General features: G+C 44.6%; 1 protein-coding gene across 1 annotated transcript in view; it reads right to left on the bottom strand.

The window, feature by feature from the left end:
* STOM (stomatin) overlaps positions 1-22,364 on the bottom strand; it is a 33,774-nt gene extending 11,410 nt beyond the window's left edge. Inside the window, exons 1-4 of the mRNA XM_006054152.3 lie at positions 22,214-22,364; positions 6,241-6,344; positions 4,465-4,537; positions 3,026-3,108 (exon numbers count right to left, since the gene is read on the bottom strand). Coding sequence (XP_006054214.1) covers positions 3,026-3,108; positions 4,465-4,537; positions 6,241-6,344; positions 22,214-22,274 — 321 coding nt within the window. The 5' untranslated portion in view covers positions 22,275-22,364. The remainder of the gene's footprint in view (positions 1-3,025; positions 3,109-4,464; positions 4,538-6,240; positions 6,345-22,213) is intronic.
* Between the last annotated feature and the right edge of the window lie 146 nt (positions 22,365-22,510).

A 22,510-nucleotide genomic window follows, 5' to 3' on the forward strand; every position in this document is an offset into this window, starting at 1 on the left:
GTGATTCCACTGAATGTCTTAAAATAAGAGCTGATTTTTTTTAGTAAGTGCTATTGACTGAATGTTTGCATCTCCCTAAAATTCATGTTGAAACTCCATCCCCAATGTGTTGGTGTTTGGAGGTGGGGCCTTTGGGAGGCCACGAGGGTGGAGCCCTCATGAATGGGATTAGCACCCTTATAAAAGAGACCCCAGAGAGACCCCCCCCTTCTACTACAGGAGGACATCATGTGAGGGCACAGACAGCGACCTAGGAATGAGGAGGCAGGCCCTTATCAGACGCCACATTTGCTGGTGTCTTCACCAGCACTACTTCAGAACTGTGAACAACACATACCTGGTTTATAAGCTACCGAATTTGTTACAGAGACCCCAAGGGACTAAGACCGCCAAGTATCAGGATGTTCACTATGTCTTGAAAATTTTAATAAAGTACTTTCGTTTACTATTAATTCCATTCACTCATTTGATCATTCAACACATACTAAGACTTAGTCACAGTCAGTAGCCAGCACTGTGCTAGGTTTCAGGGATAAAGGCATGAAAAACACTTTGTTCCTACTTTCAAGGAGGTCAGGGAATCAAGGGACACTCTAAGAAACAAAGATGGGCAGTTGCAGGTGGCAGAGGTGAGACACGTACTAACTCTTGAAAAAGGAAATAATTTTCTGAGGATGGAATGAGAGTATCCAAGGCAGACAGCAATGTGTGACAAGGGGCGGGGGCACCAGAGAGCCTGTGTCCGATGAGCCTGAAGCAGCGCAGTGTTACTGGGACCAAAGAACTGAACTCTCTTCACAGGGCGATGCCAGGGTGAAAGCATATTCACAGTGTGCTTCATAAAACGGCTGCAGGACACAGACCCAGTGTGTCAGTGCTTCCGGTCACGTTCAACGGCAGAGTCCTTGGTTTGGTGCAAAGCCCTTTGATACCTGCCCTCCGGCCTCCTTCCTCCCCACTCCTGCACACGTCCCCCGCTGGACGACGTGGGGCTCCCACACGCACCGCGCTCCGTGTCCCGGGCCTCCCTGCAGGCGTTCCTCTGCTAGGATGTCCCCCTCATCTCTCCTCCCCACAACGTCAGACAGGTACGGCATTTAAGACACAGCTCAAGTGTCCTCTTCTCTATGAAACTTGCCTGACCCTCCCGGCAGAGTTACACACTCATTCCTTCACCCACTCCCTGCAGTGACGTGATTTATTGAACCACTGCCTCCCTGTTCGACTATGAACTTCCTGAAGGCAGTCTGTCCTTTCATCTCTGGCACTGGCAGAGTGCTTGATATCAGCAGGTAGTCAGTAAAACAGGAGATGGACTAGACTGAAGCACAGTCCCAGGGGTAGACTGTGGGAGGAGCGGTGTGGGGAGAGTCAGGAGGCCTCAACTGCAGTCCCAGCTCTGCCAGTTCCTCCTCAGGGACCTCCAGCGAGGGCTTTCAACTGTTGGACTTAGCGACTCCTCATCTGTAAGACAGGGCTACTAATATTGCCCAATTCTAAGCAAATTTCTTTGAAGGTCAAAAAAGATGTTTGCAAGTGAAACCATTTTGAGAATGTAAAGAGCTATGTACATGGGAAAAAGTCATAAAAACGATAATAGCTGTTTAGTCCTGCCAGGCATAAAAAGAGTTAATTCTTTTTTCTCAGTAATATAAAAATACTTCAAATTTGGAGGAGAAGTGGGGAGTTTGTAAATAGATACATAATATATTACCATCTTGTGTGAAAATTAATTTTTTCCCATGATGTGATGGAAAATGTTGGTCATTTCTAAAGGAATTCTTGCCATGGAGACTGCCACGGCTGGAGCTTTGTAAAGTTGCAGCCTCTCTATCTACTGATTATTGTAGGCAGAGTGTTTATCTTCCTTCATAACAAGTTCACAGGGGATCAGAAAAAGGACTGCTTGCCAAGTTTCAAACAGCTCTGCGTTCAGGGAGCAGCTGGAAGGCAGAGGCTTGCCGTGAGCCTGCCAGATGCCCGCCGTGTTTACAGGGGAAAGTGCCAGAACTCCCCACTACCCTCAGAGGGCTCCTTCTGAGAGTCAACCTTCCACACAGAGAATACAGACATGCTCTCAGTCTTGCTTTTACGGGTAAAAATGATTTCTGGCGTCACTACGTACGTGTGGATTACAAAGTCTCACCTCACTAACTGCTTGGCTCAGGACCAGCAGGGAAGCTTCTGAGCTGGTCTCTGGATTCTGTGACCAGGCTCCGCCGCTCTGCTGAGGACCTGGCCTCTCTCTGGCCAGCAAGCACCAGCAGTTCTCTTTGGTCCTGCTTTTCAGGCTCTACCTGTGATGTCATGACGCCCCTCAGACACAAGGGCCAGGAGGGCCGTCACTGCGTCAGGGCTGGGACGGAACGGGTGTAGGATGCGCTCAGCGTGCAGCTGTCCCACAGCTAGGCCTTCACCCGGGACTCTGAAGGTCCTGGCCCTGCCCTGGAGTCGGGAGGAATTCCTGTCTACTTCCTGGGATTCTGCTGTGAGCTTCAACGGTGAGGCACTTTGAAAAAGCATGAAATAATTACTAATATAAAATATCATATTCTTATCTAAAATACCAAATGGGCAGTCTCTAATTCTTTGGCTTCTAACCAGTTTACCTAGAATACTGTCAAGACCTGTAAGAGGAGTGTTCTATCAGAACCCAGAGAGCGCGGCAGGGAGCGCGCGGGCAGTGTGGCGGCCACGCCCACGCTGGCCTTGCGGGGCGCTCTGCAATCAGTCAGCGCTTGCGCAGCGCTCACCGTCTATCGGCCTCTGCTCCAAGCGCTTTACACACAGCGTCTCAGTTAGTCCTCACAAGAGCTCTATAGACTAGGTCCTGCTATGATAACCTCTATTTTATAGATGAGGAAATGCGGGCATAAAGACAAGTTAAAGAACTTGCTGGAGGTCACAGGGCCAGAAACCGCCGAGGGCAGAGGGGCTCTCCAGCTGCGCTGTGGCCGCTGGCCCCGCTGCCTCTCCACGCCAGGCCCCGGACAGCTCAGTCCCCCACAGCAAACGACAACCTTACCTCCTGAGGAGGAATATCGAAGGAAATAGTCCTCATGTCCACTTTGATGAAGCTGTCAGTGCACGGCAGAATAAAAAACAAACCTGCAACAGAGACACACCCGAGGTCAGCGCACACCGGCACCTCACTCATCAGCTGATGTGCCCTTCCTTCTTGCAGGATCAACCCGATTAACCGCAAGGAAGCAGGGCATCTCAGTGGGTGCGCTGGGAGCCAGGAACGGCACCCTGGACCCCCGAGTGGGTGTGCTGGGAGCCAGGAATGGCACCCTGGACCCCCGCGGATGCACTGGGAGCCAGGAACGGCACCCTGGACCCCCGAGTGGGTGCGCTGGGAGCCAGGAACGGCACCCTGGACCCCCGAGTGGGTGCGCTGGGAGCCAGGGAGGGCACCCTGGACGCCGCGGCTTTCTCCCCACAGCCAGCCGTCCCCTCAAGACCTGTGGGCTGCATTTCCTTACTCCGCTTTTACTGTCACCCATTTGCTCTCACTTACCATTGTTTTTTGGCCGTCCCACACGGCATGTGGGATCTTAGTTCCCCGCAGGGACTGAACCCGTGCCCCCTACAGTGGAAGCCCGGAGTCTTAACCACTGGACCACCAGGGAAATCCCTGTTTTCACTTAGACCGATGCAATTGCTTCTTATGTCATCTTGCTGTTTCTTCCAGTTTGCTTCCTACAAACAAGCCGTACCACGCCCTGCACAACCTGTCCCTGCTGACCTCTTCACCACGCCCCTCTTCCCATCCTGCACACCGGCTCGGCTGGGCTGCCTGACCTCTTCACCACGCCCCTCTTCCCGTCCTGCACGCCGGCTGGGCTGGGCTTCGGGCAGTTCACTGAGCCTACAGTGCTCTTCTCTGCATGGCTCTGCACACGTTCTGATCCTGGGGACACCTCTCCTCCAGTTCTCACCTTTTCCTGCCGAGATGTCACCTCCAGAAAGCATCCTGCCACTTGGGGCCGAAACCCTTCTCTGGGCTTCCACAGCCACCTGTGACTTCCTGACGTAACACTGACCGCGTGGGGCTGTAACTGTCAGCTGTCCCCTTGCCGGCGTCCCACCGCCAGGCAGAAAGGTCCTTGGGGGCAGAGACTCTGTTTTCATGTCCCTTGAATTCTCAGAGCCTGGAACTCAGTGGCAGCTTAACTGAAGTTTGCTGAAAATAATGACTGGAAGCATTTATTTCAGTAGGGATTCTCACGCTCAAATTTCGATAGCTGCAGCTATTTCTGGCCTAAAGATAATCTTATCAACTCAAATAGGAAGGGGAGGGGAGAGGCGGGAAGGAAAGGGTAATTTCTGGTAGGCTGTATTGTTATTGTTGCACAAATTCTGCTGTGAGAAGTCTTCTAAGTCAACAGAGACCTTCATGAAGGAAATCACATCAGTAAAAGGATGAATTTTCCTTTCCAGACAAACAGTGCAAGCACTCACCAGGTCCTTTCGCTCCTCCTTGTAAGATGCGACCCAGTCTAAAGATGATGGCTCTTTCATATTCTTTTATGATCTAGATTAAAGACACAAATCATAATTTAACATGAGGAGTACAAGTAGTTACATGCATAGCTTTTGAAATATAATATTTCTCCTCTAAATAGGTGAGATGTTTATAACACCAGATAACAGCTATAGGCAACAAGTTAATGTTTAGTGACCCCTCCCAGAATAACCAAGAATTAATTACTTTTTTGTGGATTACAAAAGCAGTAGATACTCACTGAGTAAAATCTGGCTAGTGTACAAAGAGTATACAAAAGCAAATTCACAACTGCACTCCTCAGCTGTTAACAATGTTATTCAATTACTCATGAATTGTCAACACAGGGGGAAAAAGTTAACAGCCTTATAGCTTGTCTTCTGGTTCCTTAAATTACAATAGTAACTAATCTGAAAATTCTTAGAGCATATTTTATCCTTTTAGGAATATGTAAGTGACTGTCATTTATCACAGTATTAATAACTTCATGGAAAATAGATGGGAAACAGTGGAAACAGAGGCAGACTTTATTTTCTTGGGCTCCAAAATCACTGCAGATGGTGACTGCAGCCATGAAATTGAAAGACGCTTACTCCTTGGAAGGAAAGTTATGACCAACCTAGATAGCATATTAAAAAGCAGAGACATTACTTTGCCAACAAAGGTCCGTCTAGTCAAGGCTATGGTTTTTCCAGTAGTCATGTATGGATGTGAGAGTTGGACTGTGAAGAAGGCTGAGTGCCGAAGAATTGATGCTTTTGAACTGTGGTGTTGGAAAAGACTCTTGAGAGTCCCTTGGACTGCAAGGAGATCCAACCAGTCCATCCTAAAGGAGATCAGTCCTGGGTGTTCATTGGAAGGACTGATGCTGAAGCTGAAACTCCAATACTTGGGCCACCTGATGTGAAGAACTGACTCATTGGAAAAGACCCTGATGCTGGGAAAGATTGAGGGCAGGAGGAGACGGGACGACAGAGGAGATGGTTGGATGGCATCATAGACTCGATGGACATGAGTTTGGGTGAACTTCAGGAGTTGGTGATGGACAGGGAGGCCTGGCGTGCTGTAGTCCATGGGGTCCCAAAGAGTCGGACACGGCTGAACGGAATAACTTTATAGAAGAAACAGCAGCACAGGTGGGACGGTAACCATGTGGCAGGCGTTGTGTTGAGTACGTAGCTCATTTAACCCTCACAGCGGCCCCATGAGACAGACCTCGCCACTGCCTCCCGTCTGACAGGTGAGGAAATTCGGCCAAGGTCACACAGTGAACAGTGGCCCCTGCAGTCACACCTCAGAACCCTGACTCTGGAGGACTTTTTCTCACAGGATTGGCCTGCATCCCTGATTCCAGAAAATTTTAGGTGGTGATCCTTACTTTAACCCACAGGAAGGGCTGACTGGATAGGGGCTGAAAAGAAGTCTGTTTTAAAGAAAATTTTTTATTTTTTGGCCACACCCCAAGGCATGTGGGACCTTAGTTCTCTGACCTGAGATCAAACCCACACCCCAGTGCATTGAAAGGTGGAGTCTTAACCACTGGACCACCAGGGAAGTCCCTGAAAAGCAGTCTTAAAATTCCATTGTAATAGGTGGCTAGAGTAAATTTTTCAAGAGATGAAGGGAAAAGAATTATAGGTCAGTATGGTCTCTCTTACACACACACACCCCCTTCATGGGCTTATGTACTTATGAGTTGACCTCTTTCCAGATGTGAATGAAATCTTTTTTACCTTTATGCACATCCATATTGACATTGGGAAAGTTATAACCGTGAACAAGAATGATATAGCCACCAAAATCCATCCACAGACACCGAGGCCTGCACTGGGGCTATCTGTGAAAATAAAAAAACATACAGTTCTTATCACTGTCCTTAGCATGAGCCCCCATCTTCATCCTCGCCATTCACTGAACGTCAGCTGTTTACATGGACCTTCCCATCGAATCCACATAAAAACCTTGAGGCGCAAGTGCTGCTCCCCCTGATCTTTACTGTGTGATGAAGCGATAAACGATCCATACCCAGCTACCAAGAAGGTGGAGTTTAGTGCAAAATCGTTACAATACTAAGTGCTAAGTATAGATACAGTGTCTGTTCAGAACATTCTGAAAACACAAGAATAGGAGCAACTCACACCACACTGTTGGAAGGGAGGTGAAACCAGGGTGGGGTGGGCAGGGTGGGCAGGCAACGGCGGCAGCTGTTAGAGGGGCTTCTTGAGGGACGTGATGGTTAAGGAAAAACCAGCGACAAAGAAGGGGAAGGAGGGTAAAAGCCACCTAAGCTGAGGGTACAGCATAATTAAAGGTGAAAATCATGATATACTTTACGAGCTCACTTAGGTCCTCTGTTTAAAATGCCTGTAAAACATCTCACTAGGTATACGCACAACTTACCACCCATGTTGGTTTTGCTTTCTTACTATTATGAAAATGCTATAATGAACATCTTTGTACATGGTTTTTCTCCTACATTCCTAACACTTTACCTTTTCTGTAACATGAAATTGGGTTTTCTGTTTTTGGCTGTGCAGTGTGGCTTGTGGGATCTTAGTTCCTCGATCAGGGATTGAACCCATGCCCTTGGCACTGAAAGTGCAGAGTCCTAACCACTGGCCCACCAGGGAATTTCCTGAAATAGCTTTTTGTCTGATCACAAAGATAATATTAATACATGTCCCACTCCAAATAGTTTAGAAAAGTATAGAAAAGAAGGGAAAAATTACTCAATTCCAAGATGATAAATATTCTTCCAAACCCTTTTAGTGCATGCAAAATTTTCAAAGTAAATAAATAAAATTTGCAACCTATTTCCCTCCCTTCTAGGTATTATTCTTTCAGCTTCCTTTTCAGGCTTTGTTGCTAAGCATTTGTGCCTTTTCTGTTTCAGTTTTATTTTTACCAATTGGTGGTTTAGTTGCTAAGTCGTGTCCGACTCTTGCAACCCCATGGACTGTAGCCTGCCAGGCTCCTCTGTCCATGGGATTCTCCAGGCAAGAATACTGGAGTGGTTTGCCATTTACTTCTCTAGGGGATCTTCCCAACCCAGGAATCAAACCTGGGTCTCCTGTACTGCAGGCAGATTCTTCAGCAATTGAGCTACAGGGGGTCAAGGAATTTTTATCAATTACACTTGCGCAAAGTTAAAAAAGTCAAAGAGTTCCACAAGACGAGTGCAAAAAAGAGGGCAGTCCTCTGCTCGCCTCTTCCGATTTCTTCTATTCAAGGCAAGTGCTCTTTCAGCTGTGTATTGTGGTATCTGACTTACCTGTTCCTAAAGAATACACGGGTTTTGTTATTGCTTTTACAGTTTTAAGCTCCATCTGTTGACTTCCTACCCCTCCCCCACCACATAAAGACACCTATCCTTGGAATTGCATGAAAACATCCTTTTATATTTCATAAATATGACTATGACTCAGAGCTAAGCCATGCAGTGAGGCGTAATTTGTTTTTCACTCATACAATTTACTGATTTTTTTTTTTCTGGAGTCACTGTCCTCTTCTTTTGCGTAGTTTTTGGTGTACGTAACGATTCCACTCTCTTCAGTTGTCTGCACCTCCTTTGCGCAGGCTCAGGTATTCTACCCATTTCGCCCACTGAGGAAGCAGCTCGGAGCCGTGTCTGGACCGATTCTCGGTCTCCCTCTGCTTGCCTCTCACTGCCATCCTGGAAATCCCCCTGCTCTTCCTGAGCTGCTTCCTACTCTCTGTATCTGCTGTCTTCCTGGTTCTTGGTTTCCTTTCAGTGGGGGACAGAGGGCCTGAATAGGCTCAGGGATAGATCCCTGTTCTTTTCAAGCATGGAAGGCTGGTCTTTCCAGGAGCTGTTTTAATAATGAGAGGGAGAGAGGGGGCCAGAGAGGAAGAGGTAGGCCAGGCATGGGTGATTCCTTAGATCAGAGGAGGGATTTAGACGGCAGCAAGAACAGAGAAAAGACAGACATATGTGAGCATCCAGGTCAAGTGCTCCAAAACCTAAGATGAAAGATGAGAAATATACATGAGTACTTGGGTCTGGTTTGGTTTTGGCCATGCCGCGTGGGATCTTCCCAACCAGGGACCAAACCTGTGCTTCCTGCAGTGGAACCGTGGAGTCTTAAGAATGGCCAGGCAAGTCCCTACATGAGTCCTGTGGTTATATGTGACTTTGTAGTTTTTTGATCCTGTGTCATAGTGTGAGGTAAATGTTCTACAAGTGATCTAAGTTAACCCTGGAGGCTTCTAAGTTATCTCTTTGAGGGGCATGGACACATTCACTGAGAGATTTCAAGCAAGGCCACACGCCACGTGTGGAGAGAAGTCCGGTCAGGTGCTGTCGTAGCAGATACGAATCACAGCAGCCTTTTTAGGCGGCTTGTTATACTTCCTGCACTGTGTTGAATTACTTTAGACATGTATCTCATTTACTCCTTACAAAGTCCCTGGGAAGTTAGGTGTTTTTAATTCCACTTTACCATACCATTCACATCCTGGAATGTGAAGTCAAGTGGGCCTTAGAAAGCATCACTACGAACAAAGCTAGTGGAGGTGATGGAAGTCCAGTTGAGCTATTTCAAATCCTGAAAGATGATGCTGTGAAAGTGCTGCACTCAATATGCCAGCAAATCTGAAAAACTCAGCAGTGGCCACAGGACTGGAAAAGGTCAGTTTTCATTCCAATCCCAAAGAAAGGCAATGCCAAAGAATGCTCAAACTACCCCACAATTGCACTCATCTCACATGCTAGTAAAGTAATGCTTAAAATTCTCCAAGCCAGGCTTCAGCAATATGTGAACCATGAACTTCCAGATGTTCAAGCTGGTTTTAGAAAAGGCAGAGGAACCAGAGATCAAATTGCCAACATCTGCTGGATCATCGAAAAAGCAAGAGAGTTCCAGAAAAACATCTACTTCTGCTTATTGAGTATGCCAAAGCCTTTGACTGTGTGCATCACAATAAACTGTGGAAACTTCTGAAACAGATGGGAATACCAGACCATCTGACCTGCCTCTTGAGAAACCTACATGCAGGTTAGGAAGCAACAGAACTGGACATGGAACAACAGACTGGTTCCAAATAGGAAAAGGAGTACATCAAGGCTGTATACTGTTACCCTGCTTATTTAACTTATATGCAGAGTATATCATGAGAAACGCTGGGCTGGAAGCACAAGCTGGAACCAAGATTTCTGGGAGAAATATCAATAACCTCAGATATGCAGATAAATCACCCTTATGGCAGAAACTGAAGAGGAACTAAAGAGCCTCTTGATAAAAGTGAAAGAGAAGAGTGAAAAAGTTGGCTTAAAGCTCAACATTCAGAAAACGAAGATCATGGCATCTAGTCCTATCACTTCATAGGAAATAGATGGGAAACAGTGGAAACAGTGTCAGACTTTATTTTTGGGGGCTCCAAAGTCACTGCAGATGGTGACTGCAGCCATGAAATTAAAAGACACTTACTCCTTGGAAGGAAAGTTATGACCAACCTAGATAACATATTGAAAAGCAGAGACATTACTTTGCCAACAAAGGTCCGGCTAGTCAAGGCTATGATTTTTCCAGTGGTCATGTGATAGTTGGACTGTGAAGAAAGCTGAGCGCCAAAGAATTGATGATTTTGAACTGTGGTGTTGGAGAAGACTCTTGAGAGTCCCTTGGACTGCAAGGAGATCCAACCAGTCCATCCTAAAGGAGATCAGCCCTGGGATTTCTTTGGAAGGACTGATGCTAAAGCTGAAACTCCAGTACTTTGGCCACCTCATGCAAAGAGTTGACTCATTGGAAAAGACTCTGATGCTGGGAGGGATTGGGGGCAGGAGGAAAAGGGGACGACAGAGGATGAGATGGCTGGATGGCATCACCGACTCAATGGACGTGAGTTTGAGTGAACTTCAGGAGTTGGTGATGGACAGGGAGGCCTGGTGTGCTGCGATTCATGGAGTCGCAAAGAGTCGGACACAACTGAGTGACTAAACTGAACTGAATTGAACTACCATACCAATGAAGTCACTGAAAAAACATTTTTCCCGAGGTCACACACAATGGAGGACTTGGGCTTCAAATATAGATCATCTCACTCCAAAGCCCATGTTATAAATCAACTCACTCTTTGACCCTTTGCCTCTGTATAATAATGATTTTAAAATCCTTATTAAAGAAGCTGTTGTGTTTGGAGCACTCCTCAAGACAAACTCCAAACTGGAAAAGCATGGTAGAAGTTCTGAGAATGAAATCTCATATTCTTACAGAGGAAGTCCTCTTAATTCCAGTTGTGGCTATTTATAGCAAAAGACAGCCTCAAGGCTCATTGCCAGACTCAGGCCTAGGTTTCCAAAGTGAAAGGAATTCCAAACAAGGAATAGATGGGCCACCAAAACTTATCTGACAGCGTCTGGTACTTTCTCAAACACTGCTCCAAGATTCCCTTACTCCAGGCAAAGCTCCGTGTCCTCCACATCCTAGACGAGAAACACCCTGAAGGCAGGGCTGTTTCTTTTTTATGTTTATGTTTATGTTTTCAATGTCTAGCACAGTTATCTCCCAGAGAGAGGATATAAAATACTTCTTAGCTTACCTGCTGGATGTATAATTTCTTTATGCATTTGTATCCATTGTAAGATGAATTTCCAGTTTCAACTCTGTGACTTCTTACTTGTGTGGTCTTTACCTCTCTGAACCTTTGTGTCTTGAATAATCAGACTGGCCTCCCAGGATTGAGGCAATATTGCTCAATAAACACAGATGACAGTTTTCTGTCACTCTCCTATTTTATTCAAGTGTTCAATTTCCACCACAAATAATGGGAAAAAAATCGGAGAAGGCGATGGCACCCCACTCCAGTACTCTCGCCTGGAAAATCCCATGGACGGAGAAGCCTGGTAGGCTGCAGTCCATGGGGTCGCAAAGAGTCAGACACGACTGAGTGACTTCACTTTCACACATTGGAAAAGGAAATGGCAGCCTGCTCCAGTGTTCTTGCCTGGAGAATCCCAGGGACGGCGGCAGAGCCTGGTGGGCTGCCATCTATGGGGTCACACAGAGTCGGACACGACTGAAGCAACTTAGCAGCACGTAGCAGCAGGCACCTTTCCCCTTCTTGGTAAAAACCTCTGAAACTACTTAATTTTCCCCTCACTTTGTGCCTGACTGGCTAGGCCTGGAGAGTCAAAGACCTTCAGGAAGCTCATTTATGAATGAATTATTAATACCAGATGAGTACAGGGGATTTGACTGCCAATCAAGAGGAAGAAGAAATTAAGTGGATTTTCAGAAAACTGGGCTTGGTCTTTCACTTTTCAACTCAGTTAGAAATAATTTGAGCACACACACTGGGGAATCAGCACTGTTTCACCCTGAAACTCTTCCCCACCTGGTTATAGCTTTAAAAGATGTATAAAATCACATTCCTTAGAAAGGTGAGGTTTAAACTCCACCAGGCTGTAATTGAACCCTTAATCATCTACAGTTACTACAAGTCAAGGGGAAAAGAAATCCTTAGTAACTCCCCCCAAATTGTAGGACATTCATTTCCTCCAAGACTCCCATTCATTACCTTGAGGACTGGATCCTCCCTCCTACCTTTATGAGGTTAAAAGACAAATAACGAGTAATAGGTATCTCTGAGATATTTTGGTTGATATACCTGTTGATATTGCTGGATAGGAACGATTGTAAAGATCAGGGACCCCATCATAAGCGGTTGTAAACACTACTTTGCCCGGTTTAGAGTATTTTTTTTTCTTTTACTATAAAACTCTTTCCTGAAAACTGTGTTAGAATAAATTTTTGACCAAGCAAGGTTTTGAAAATAGATATAAGCCCATACATTAACATTTTTTAATTGAGCATTCCAATTAGGCTTTCTTCCAAGAAACTTGCACACATTTAAAAAAATCTTACTTTCTTTTTTTATTTTAAAAGCAAGATATTATCACTATATCAAACTTATAGTTCAGAACAGAGGAAGAAAAAAGTGATCTATACTTTCATTATCTCTAGATGGTGATTATTTTCTGCCTTGCTATATATATATTCAACCAGTCCATTCTGAAGGAGATCAGCCCTGGGATTTCTTTGGAGGGAATGATGCTGAAGCTGAAACTCCAGTACTTTGGCCACCTCATGCGAAGAGTTGACTCATTGGAAAAGACTCTGATGCTGGGAGGGATTGGGGGCAGGAGGAGAAGGGGACAACAGAGGATTAGATGGCTGGATGGCATCACTGACTCAATGGACGTGAGTCTGAGTGAACTCCAGGAGTTGGTGATGGAAAGGGAGGCCTTGTGTGCTGCGATTCATGGGGTCATGAAGAGTCGGACACGACTGAGCAACTGAACTGATATATATGTCCTGTAAATTTTTGTCCTGTTTTTTTCTCTTTTCCCCAAAATGATATAGTGGTATATGTAATAATTTAAAATCTGTTTTCCTCCTGTATACTGTGGACATCTTTTCATATCAGGAAATATCCTTTATTATTATTAATATCCTTTCCTTTATTATTATTTATCCTTTATTATCCTTTATTAATATCCTTTATTATTAAATAAATATCCTTTATTATTAAAAGGATGCAATTCAATATCCTTTATTATTATAATATTCCATTGTTTCATATGATGAACCTTTAGGCTGTGTCCAGTTTTCTCAATTAGAAACTCAGTTGTTTTGAATATACTTGTAGTAAAGCTTCTATACATCTTCATAGTGTAAACTAATTTTGCTGAAAAGATGAAATTACACAATTCTTAAATTTCTCTCATTCTGGAGGTATCTTTTATAAATACTAATAATAACATTTATTGAATGCCTATTACATGTCAGCCACAAGCTAACTTCTTATATACATTATTTCTCATATTTATAAAAATCTGTAAAGTAGGCATAAAATATTCCTCTCAGAGTACCAGAGTACTAAAGAAAAAAACTTTCTGGGAAGAGACAAAAGAAAAAAACAAAACCAAACCATGAAACAAATGAGAAAAAAAAAAAGAACAAAACCAACTTGTAGAGCAATTGTTGTTGGGTTGGCTTCCAGACAAGGAGCAAAACAGTCTTTTCAAGATCGTGACATGCATGCTATCAGAGCACTGATGCCGATCATGACCCATGTCAGCCAGTTTCCATCGTGACATGCATGCTATCAGAGCGCTGATGCTGGTCATGACCCGTGTCAGCCAGTTTCCATCATGACATGCATGATATCAGAGCGCTGATGCCGATCATGACCCATGTCAGCCAGTTTCCATCGTGACATGCATGATATCAGAGCACTGATGCCGATCATGACCCATGTCAGCCAGTTTCCATCATGACATGCATGATATCAGAGCGCTGATGCCGATCATGACCCGTGTCGGCCAGCTTCCATCATGACATGCATGATATCAGAGCGCTGATGCCGGTCGTGACCTGTGTCGGCCAGCTTCCTTAAGGTGGATTAAATTTGTCACCACCAGAAATTATGTGAAATGATCAATTCTGTTTACTATTGTGACTCTGTTCTAAAGTTCAAAAGATACTGGATTTCCTCTTCAAGTAAATACCTTCTGGCATATCTGAAAATCTGACTTAGTCATACACATTACTCACACAGAAAGAAGAGGTGTGGCAGCGAATACCGAAATACCAACGTTGAAAGCTGGAGAAGGAAATGGCAACCCACTCCAGTATTCTTGTCTGGAGAATCCCACGGACAGAGGAGCCTAGCAGGCTACAGTCCATGGGGTCGCAAGCGTCGGATATGACTTAGCGACTAAGAGAGAGAGAACACTGAAAGCATGACTTTTTCCTTCCTCCTTCCCAGAATGCAGGTGAAATACTTCATATCAGAAATTGCCAAGAACAGTGTTGCTTGGGTCATGAAAGATAGCCTGGCTAATTTAGTCTCAAAAACATGTTATCTGGTTCTAACAGCAAGTTTTAAGGGGTAACAGTAGGTCAAAATGAAAGGTCTTGGCATTTTTTGAGTTTTTCTTAAAAGCATATTTAGTCAGCATACAGGTGTTCTTTTTCGCCTCACTGCAGATTCAAAGTCAAGGTGTGGCAAACTTTTCCTGTAAACGGCCAGAGAATAAACACAAGGCTTTATTGGCCATAAAGTCTGTTACAACCAGTGAATACTACACGGAAGAAGCCACAAACTACACATACATGAGGAAACAAGGCTGAGCTCCAGGAACGTGTAATTTATGAACGCTAAAATCTGAGTTCCATATAATTTTCAGATCTTCCTCTTTTTAAAAAAATGTATAAGTATTAAAAACTATTCTCAGCTTGTGGGGCTGACAAAAGCAGGCGGTCAGCCAGATTTGGTCCATGGGCATACGACCCATTCCTATTCTACATCATATTCATCTATTTGAGGAAGAGGAAATCGTAAGTTAAATAAGACATTGGCTCCTTCTTCCAACTTTTCAAATAAGGGTATATTTTCCACAGAACCAGTTTCTCTTCCCTTATATTGTTTTGAAACAGGGTCTTTGAAAGATCTGCTAAATAAGAACTCAAGGGCAAGCAAACAAGCAAAGGGCAGATAAAATATGTGAATGTAAATGTGTCTTCAATTAATCAAAATTTTAAATAACTGTGTTCTTCAATTGACTGGGATTTTAGGAGACACAGAAGGGAAGGAAACAACAGAAGAAAAGGCAAATAAGAGAAATGGAGGAAGGAAGAGAAACAACAAAAGTGAAGGCAGCATCCTACAGAGAGAAAGATGAAAACAGGTAGAGCGGGGAGAAGGAGGCAGATTAGCACACAGTAGGGTATCAACAAATATCTGTTGAGAAAATGATGGCATTTACTCGACTGATGACTGCAACTTGCAATTCACTGGGCAGAAGCTTTGAAAGCAAACAAAAGCACTCTATAATCCATCTTTCAAATGATTATTTTAATTAGGCATGGTTGATGGTTCTTTGAACGCCCTTATCCTTGAACCTCTAGGGAAGAAATTATTCTCTGGGCTGGACTGGCCACAGGCCAGATGGTAGCAAGTTAAAATCAGGACCAAAGACTAACTCCCCTCCCTGTCATAAACCCACACACACTAGCCTCAAAGAACCAGCGCTGATGGCGCGCTACGCAAGCGGAGTCATAAAGCCCCAAGTTTGTTTACCGTGAGAAGCAAGGAAACAGACTAGTCCTTTAGGGAATATTTTCAATTAAAAAAAAAAAGAAATAAAGGGAATGCTGTGCTTAGCTCAAAAAGAATACACAAATTAAATAAGTATAAGTATTTTATTTCCCAAGCATCTTGAGGATTTTCTGCAGCTTTCCTTCATTTGAGTATTTCTAGCCATAAAAGAGGAGAAAAAATAGGTGAGAGTATCATCAGTAATTTCAAATTTGAACACCTGAGTCTTTAAAAGGACCCCCTCTGCAAATCTATAGCACTTCACCATCTCTAAATACCATTTATCACATTTGTAACTATCTTACTCGATGTCTGTCTTTTCCCGACTTTTGGCCTTGTTAAAATAGTACAGCACCGTGGCTTCACAGTTGGCTCTGCTGCTTATCAGCTGTGTGTTCTCTGCAAGTGTCTTAACTCTGTGCTTTCGTCCAACCATCTAAAGAGAGGGCTAAAAAGAGCACCCCCTCAGAGGGTCAGTGTGGAGAGCGCGTGAGCTGTCACGCAGGACACCTAGCACGCAGCAGGTGCTCAAGCGTTTGTTAAGTAAACCGCTGCTGCGTGAGTTGCATGAGTCTACTGTTTTTGTTTTTTTGTTGTTTTGGGGGCTGTGCCATGCAGCTTGTGGGATCTTAGTTCCCTGACCAGGAACTGAGCCTGGGCCTTTGAACACTAAGAGCTAGGAGTCCTAATGACTGGACCTCTGGGGCATTTCCAGATTCTGCTGTTCTGTGGGGAGGAGACGAAAAGGCTGACTATTACAGAAGATAAATGGAAGTTACATGTCCATATATAGGATCCCAGAATACAGTTCATCAATTTTTGGTGGTGAGCAGGTAATAGGAGAGGTAGATAGAAGTAGAAATACAATGTTGTTTTACTCATGAAACTTATAAACCAGTGTTATTTAAACAACAACAACCACACACACACAATTCAGAATCATCCTCTGTCCCAAAGCAGTGGTCATACTGCTTTCCCCAAATGTTTTCTTTCCTTTTTCTCTTTTTAAAATCAGCCCTTTACACCCATGAGGTTAGAGAATTCAGGGATGGTATGGACTGAATATGACCCATGTCTGGAAAGATTGATGTTCTTAATTAAATTTAGACTGAGCCTGAAATATATTAAATAGAACAAAACCCTTATACTTCTTCAGTTCTTTTCCCCCTAGCTCTTTCACTTGGACATCTTAAGTGTTAGTTACTCAGTTGTGTTCGACTCTGTGACTCCATGGACTGCAGCCCACCAGGTCTCTGTCCATGGGATTCTCCAGGCAAGAATACTGGAGTGGATAGCCATTCCCTTTTCCAGGGCATCTTCCCGGCCCAGGGATCGATCCTGAGTCTCCTGCATTGCAGGCAGATTCTTTACTGTCTGAGCCACCAGGGAAGAAGCCCTAGACATCTTAAGTGAATGTGAAAAGTGAAAGTCGCTCAGATTCTTTGCGATCCCATGGACTACACAGCCCATGGAATTCTCTAGGCCAGAATACTGCAGTGGGTAGCTTTTACCTTCCCCAGGGATCTTCTCAACCCAGGGATCAAACCCAGGTCTCCCGCATTGCAGGCAGATTCTTTACCAGCTGAGCCACAAGGGAAGACCTTTAAAGTATCTATAATTGAGTTTTTCTCATAAAAGTCTTTGGAGGGCAACATCATTTTAGTTAAAAAACGGAAAACAGAAACATAAGGGAACTAGCTCTTAAGGTTCCCAATTCTTCAACTGAAGTTGAGTAGCTAAGCAGTGGCTAAAAGCTTGGAGTTTTGCTGTTAAGAGTTCCATTCTACTGCTAAATTTTCTTATTAGTAAAGTGAGGGAAAGTGAAGTCGCTCAGTCATGTCTGACTCTTTGCGACCCCATGGACTGCAGCCTACCAGGCTCCTCCGTCCATGGGATTTTCCAGGCAAGAATACTGGAGTGGGTTGCCATTGCCTTCTCCGGGGGATCTTCCCGACCCAGGGGTTGAACCACACTGTAGGCAGATACTTTACCATCTGAGCCACCAGGGAAGTGAAATGAGGGAAGAGAATAGTTACTATCTCATATGAGAATATATGCAGAGTGCCTGACACTTAGGAAAGTGAAAAGTTTTAAAAGAGTCTGGTGGCTCAGATGCTAAAGTGTCTGCCCGCAATGCGGGAGACCTGTGTGCAATCCCTGAGTCAGGAAGATCCTCTGGAGAAGGAAATGGCAGCCCACTCCAGTACTCTTGCCTGGAAAATTCCATGGATGGAGGAGCCTGGTGGGCTACAGTCCATGGGGTTGCAAAGAGTTGGACACGACTGAGCAACTTCACTTTCACTAAATGAGGGAAGAGAATAGTTATTATCTCATATGCGAAAATATGTAGAGTGCCTGACACTTAGGAAGTGTTCAGTAAATAGTAGCCATTATTATGATCAGAACTGTAAGGTAATTATTGACAGTACATAGGAATAAACTTTATATTAAGTGAATTACCTTCTGGGACCTGCACACCATAGAGAAACAGCAAGACTAACAACCTGCTTGGGGATTCTGTCCCTGGAGGAGAAACAGACCACATTTGGGGACTTAAGTCAGAGTCCTAAACTTTCTTGGACTTTCACACTTTTTGTCCATAAATTTTAATTTCCTGTATAATTACTAAGCTCTTGTTAACTTTTTAACTCTGTTGTCCCCAATAAATAATATCTTAGTAATTTACATTTTAAAGTTTCAAAAGTACATTCACAAAAATGTTCTCATTTGATACTCAAAACTTTGGAAGCTAGATAGTACAGTAAGATGATGTTCAATATCTAGATGAGGAACTGACTCTGGAGATTGAGAGACTTTCCCAGGTGACCCAGGTGGTAAGTGATGCTACTGAGGTCTCAGTTCAGATCTTTGAATTTTAGATTCCACCCTCATTTTGCTATCTATACAATCTTACCATCCATGCATATTTACAACTAGGCAAGGCTGGTATCCGATTTTCATTGTCTGATATTTTAGGACAGACCTGTTATTGCCAGTAACTTCAAGGCTAAGCTACTGAAATGTCAGGGCAAATGTTTGGGGTTCAGGTGTCTTTACAAGTCTCAGAGTATAGACCAAGGTCCAAAAAGAATGGAAGAATGATGTGTGTCAACAGAGATCTGACACACACTTCCTTCTTTCTACTGTGCCTTTAACTGCTCTTTCCACACTTTCATAAACAAAGGAGATTCCTTATTAAGTACAATATATTACTTTGACAATTATAATCCCTTTATCGATAACATAAACCCAGATAGTCTATCTGTAATGAGGACATGTATGAGGAACAAGTCCACACCCTAAAATCAATCATTTGAGTTGTAACAAACTTAATAAAACAAACTGTAAACAGAAAATGTCTCCATTAATGTAAACTTTATCTCACTCCTTCCTTTTTCTTTCAACAAATATTTTTGCAAACCTACTAGGCACTTGGTTCTGAACTTACTACAGTGATCAAGGACACAATCCTCTGCTTTCAGAAGCTCTCCTGGTCTAACAAAGGTGATTATAATTTATATTTATACTACTGTGTAATAAACATTATGATAGAGGCTGGCACAGATTGTCAGGCAGAAACAGAGAAGAGGGGCTCACTTTTTCTGGTTACAATAGTTTTCAGCAAAGTGTTTTCTGACATCTTCTTACCAAACAGACTTTGAATCCAATCTTTATCATATTTATCAACATTAAAAATTTTTTTTCTTCAAAGTTGACCAGGTGATCAATGACTTCGTCTTTTACAGTGTGCAAGTTACACCATGAGGTGGGTCCAATAAGCTATTTAATTATGAAAAATGACATAAATGCCAACTTCTGCAGACTTGTCATCGCTTGAGTTAATCTATGACCACTGATGGATTTAACTCAGATTAATTATTAAATAAGTTACAAAGTACTCCCCATCTGATCGACTGTAACAACTGAAATAAACAAAGCAGTCCCCTGATTCTGCTTATTTTCAGGCATTCTCCCAAAGGGATTTATTCTGTTGACATGACTCTTAATTATAATCACGCATTTCTTTGTAACCCACCTGCATTATTTCATTACAAAGTGAACGCACTGGCTTTAAAGAAAAACTAGTCTTGCCTGAGGGTTTGGTCATATTTATGTTCCTAAGACTAATTATCAGCAAAATCATAATGGGACAGTTTAGGCTTTTATATCCCACTGCTTCTCTCTGGAGCAGCCCTCTGGAGTTGTCCTATCCAGGGGTTCTTGACTGAGGCTAGATTCCTTTGCGGTCTCTCAGCCTCTACTGATGCTTGACAAGCTCCTCCTTCTGAGTATGCATTTCAGAGACAGCCCTAGGGCTTCCCTGATGGCTCAGCCAGTAAAGAATCTGCCTGCAATGCAGGAAACCTGGGTTAAATCCCTGGTTCTGGACGCTCAATCCCCGGGTTGGGAAGATCTCCTGGAGTAAGAGAATGACTACCCCAGTATTCTTGCCTGGAGAATTCCATGGACAGAGAAGCCTAGTAGGCTACAGCCCATAGGGTTGCAAAGAGTACCACACAAACGGCGACTAACACCTTCACTTTCTGGAAACAGCTCTAGGATGGGGAAAATGATTTGCAAAGTCAGTTCAAGGCTGAACCTAGTTCACAGGTGTGGGTGATTTTCCCACTCTGAGCTTCAGTTTCCTGGCTGTAAAGGGATAGAGAATGACATTCTCCTTGTGGAACGTTAGAGGACTGCACTGGATAATGCTTTTAAAGTATCTGGGCTGTTTGGCATACGGCAAGCGCTCGGTGAATTCTATTTAATAAATTCTCATATTGGCTTTCCTATCAGTGTCACATCTCTAAGTCTTACATTTTTTTAAAAAAAAGGGGACAGAGCCCAGGCAAAATTTTGTTTATACGTATGATTTTCAGAGGAAAAGGTGCACAGTTTTCATTAGATTCTTAAAAAGACTGCTGTCTAAAAAGTAGTGAAGTGCAGAATCAAGAAAAAGAACTTAAAGAGTGAATGCTGTTCTGTGAGCACGAAAAACAACTCACATTAAGCCCAAAGATCATGTTTATTCCCAAAGAACTTCCACAGATTTCCTACCAGAGTGTCACCAAACTTCTAACATTGTCCTCATGGTCCTCTATTTTCCCACTGGGATTTCAGGGTGAAGAGGAAAGGATCCTGCCCACCTTCCCTTCCAGAAAAAGACAACTGACCATCAAAGAGGCAGGCTGCACAATTTTTGGCAAGTTTTAGGATCAGCCAACAATCCAGACTTAAAATCTGACTCCATTTCTTATAAACTGTGTGACAAAGTAATTCAGCCTCTTGAGTATCAGATTCTTCAAGAATATCCTCTCTACTACACTCCTGATTTGGGAAAATAACTCTCCAAGGTACAAAAAAGTGACAATTTAAGATTTCTGTAATTCTTCTGATGTTCCTGGAATGGAACTAAAGACAAAGATTGCTGGAAAAGGAAATGGGGACATGTTAGATCAGTGGACAAGGCTGTCATCACAAATAATCAGAATTGACGAGTCCAGTGCAGCGGTCCTCAACCTTTTTCGCACCAAGGACCAGTTTCCTGGAAGACAATTTTTCCACCCGTGGAGGCAGGGGTAGGGGTGGACGGGATGACTCAAGTGTATTACCTTTACTGTACGCTTTATTTCTATTATTATTACATCACCTCCACCTCAGATCGTCAGGCATTAAATCCCAGAGTTCTGGGGACCCCTGCAGTACAGTGTTCTTTGTGGGGTGCTGGAAAAGCCCACCCAGCCCCCTAAATTTTTCACTATGTCATTCTGTCTTAAATTCTGTCCTTAGAAAGAATTCCTTTGGATCACTAAGAACCCCTGGGAGGGAACCAGTACTCCCAAGAGGTTTACAGCATCTCTTTATGAACCACCCCCATCTCCCCCAAGGAGATAGCCCTCTCAAGAGTGCTAGCCCCTTCACAGGGGAACAAACTGAGTCACACAATTTCTGTCTTCAAGATTGGGAAGGCCCTGGTAGGGTGGGGGAACTCACAATTCCTAGTGAGGGCCAAAAGCCAGGATGCCGATGTTCCTAGAACAAAGGAAGCAAAGTGGAGGGGCCAGAGTGAGGCGGAAAGTGAAGCTGGAAAGAGATACAGGAAGGATGCCAAGGCTGGAGGGGAGTGGGGCGAAGACGCCGACTTCCCCCGCGCCCCGGGCGTGGCGGGCAGATTTGGGCCCCGACTCCACCAGCCGCTGCCTCCAGTTACTCGTGCACGCCACGAGATAACGAGGGGAAAGCGCTGGCACAGGGCCTGGCATCTGGCAGCCGCTGGATAACGCGAGTCCCTGCTCTGGCTGTGGGCACCGGAGACACGCCCTCGATGCCCCGTCCCGGCTGTGCGGGGCACTGGGCGTGCATTCTGCACCCTAACATCCCTAAAACTTTCCCCCCAGCCTGGGAAGTAGGGTTCGTCATTCTCCGCGTACAACGGGCAGAAACGTCGGTAGTGAGCAACGGTCACTCAGCTATGGAACCTCGGAGACATTCCTGGGGCCTTTGGGCTGGGGCTCTTCCCGAAAGGAGGTGAAGGGGACGGCGGGCGACCCCACCGGGCCTCGCCAGGGGCACGGGGCTCACCCTTGAAGGAGTCAGGAAGCCGCCGAGCTTGGGTGTCCACTGCTGGCCGCTTGTCAGACATGCTGCCTGAACCAGAGTCGCTACTCCCGCGTCGAAGTCGCCGGAGCCCGAGGTGGAACTGCGAAGAATGCCCGGAGATGACCCGGGAGCCCCTAGACACAGACAACAGTCCCGCCCCCTCTCCGCGGTCCAGCCAATCGCCGCCCAGGACCGGGGAGGACACGCCCCCCAGCCACCGCCCTCCCCTCCCGCGCGGCCTCTTCTCCCGCCCTCCCAGCTATCCAAGGGCTGAGGGGC

This window comes from Bubalus bubalis, chromosome 3, assembly GCF_019923935.1.
Source record: "Bubalus bubalis isolate 160015118507 breed Murrah chromosome 3, NDDB_SH_1, whole genome shotgun sequence".
NCBI lineage: Eukaryota > Metazoa > Chordata > Mammalia > Artiodactyla > Bovidae > Bubalus > Bubalus bubalis.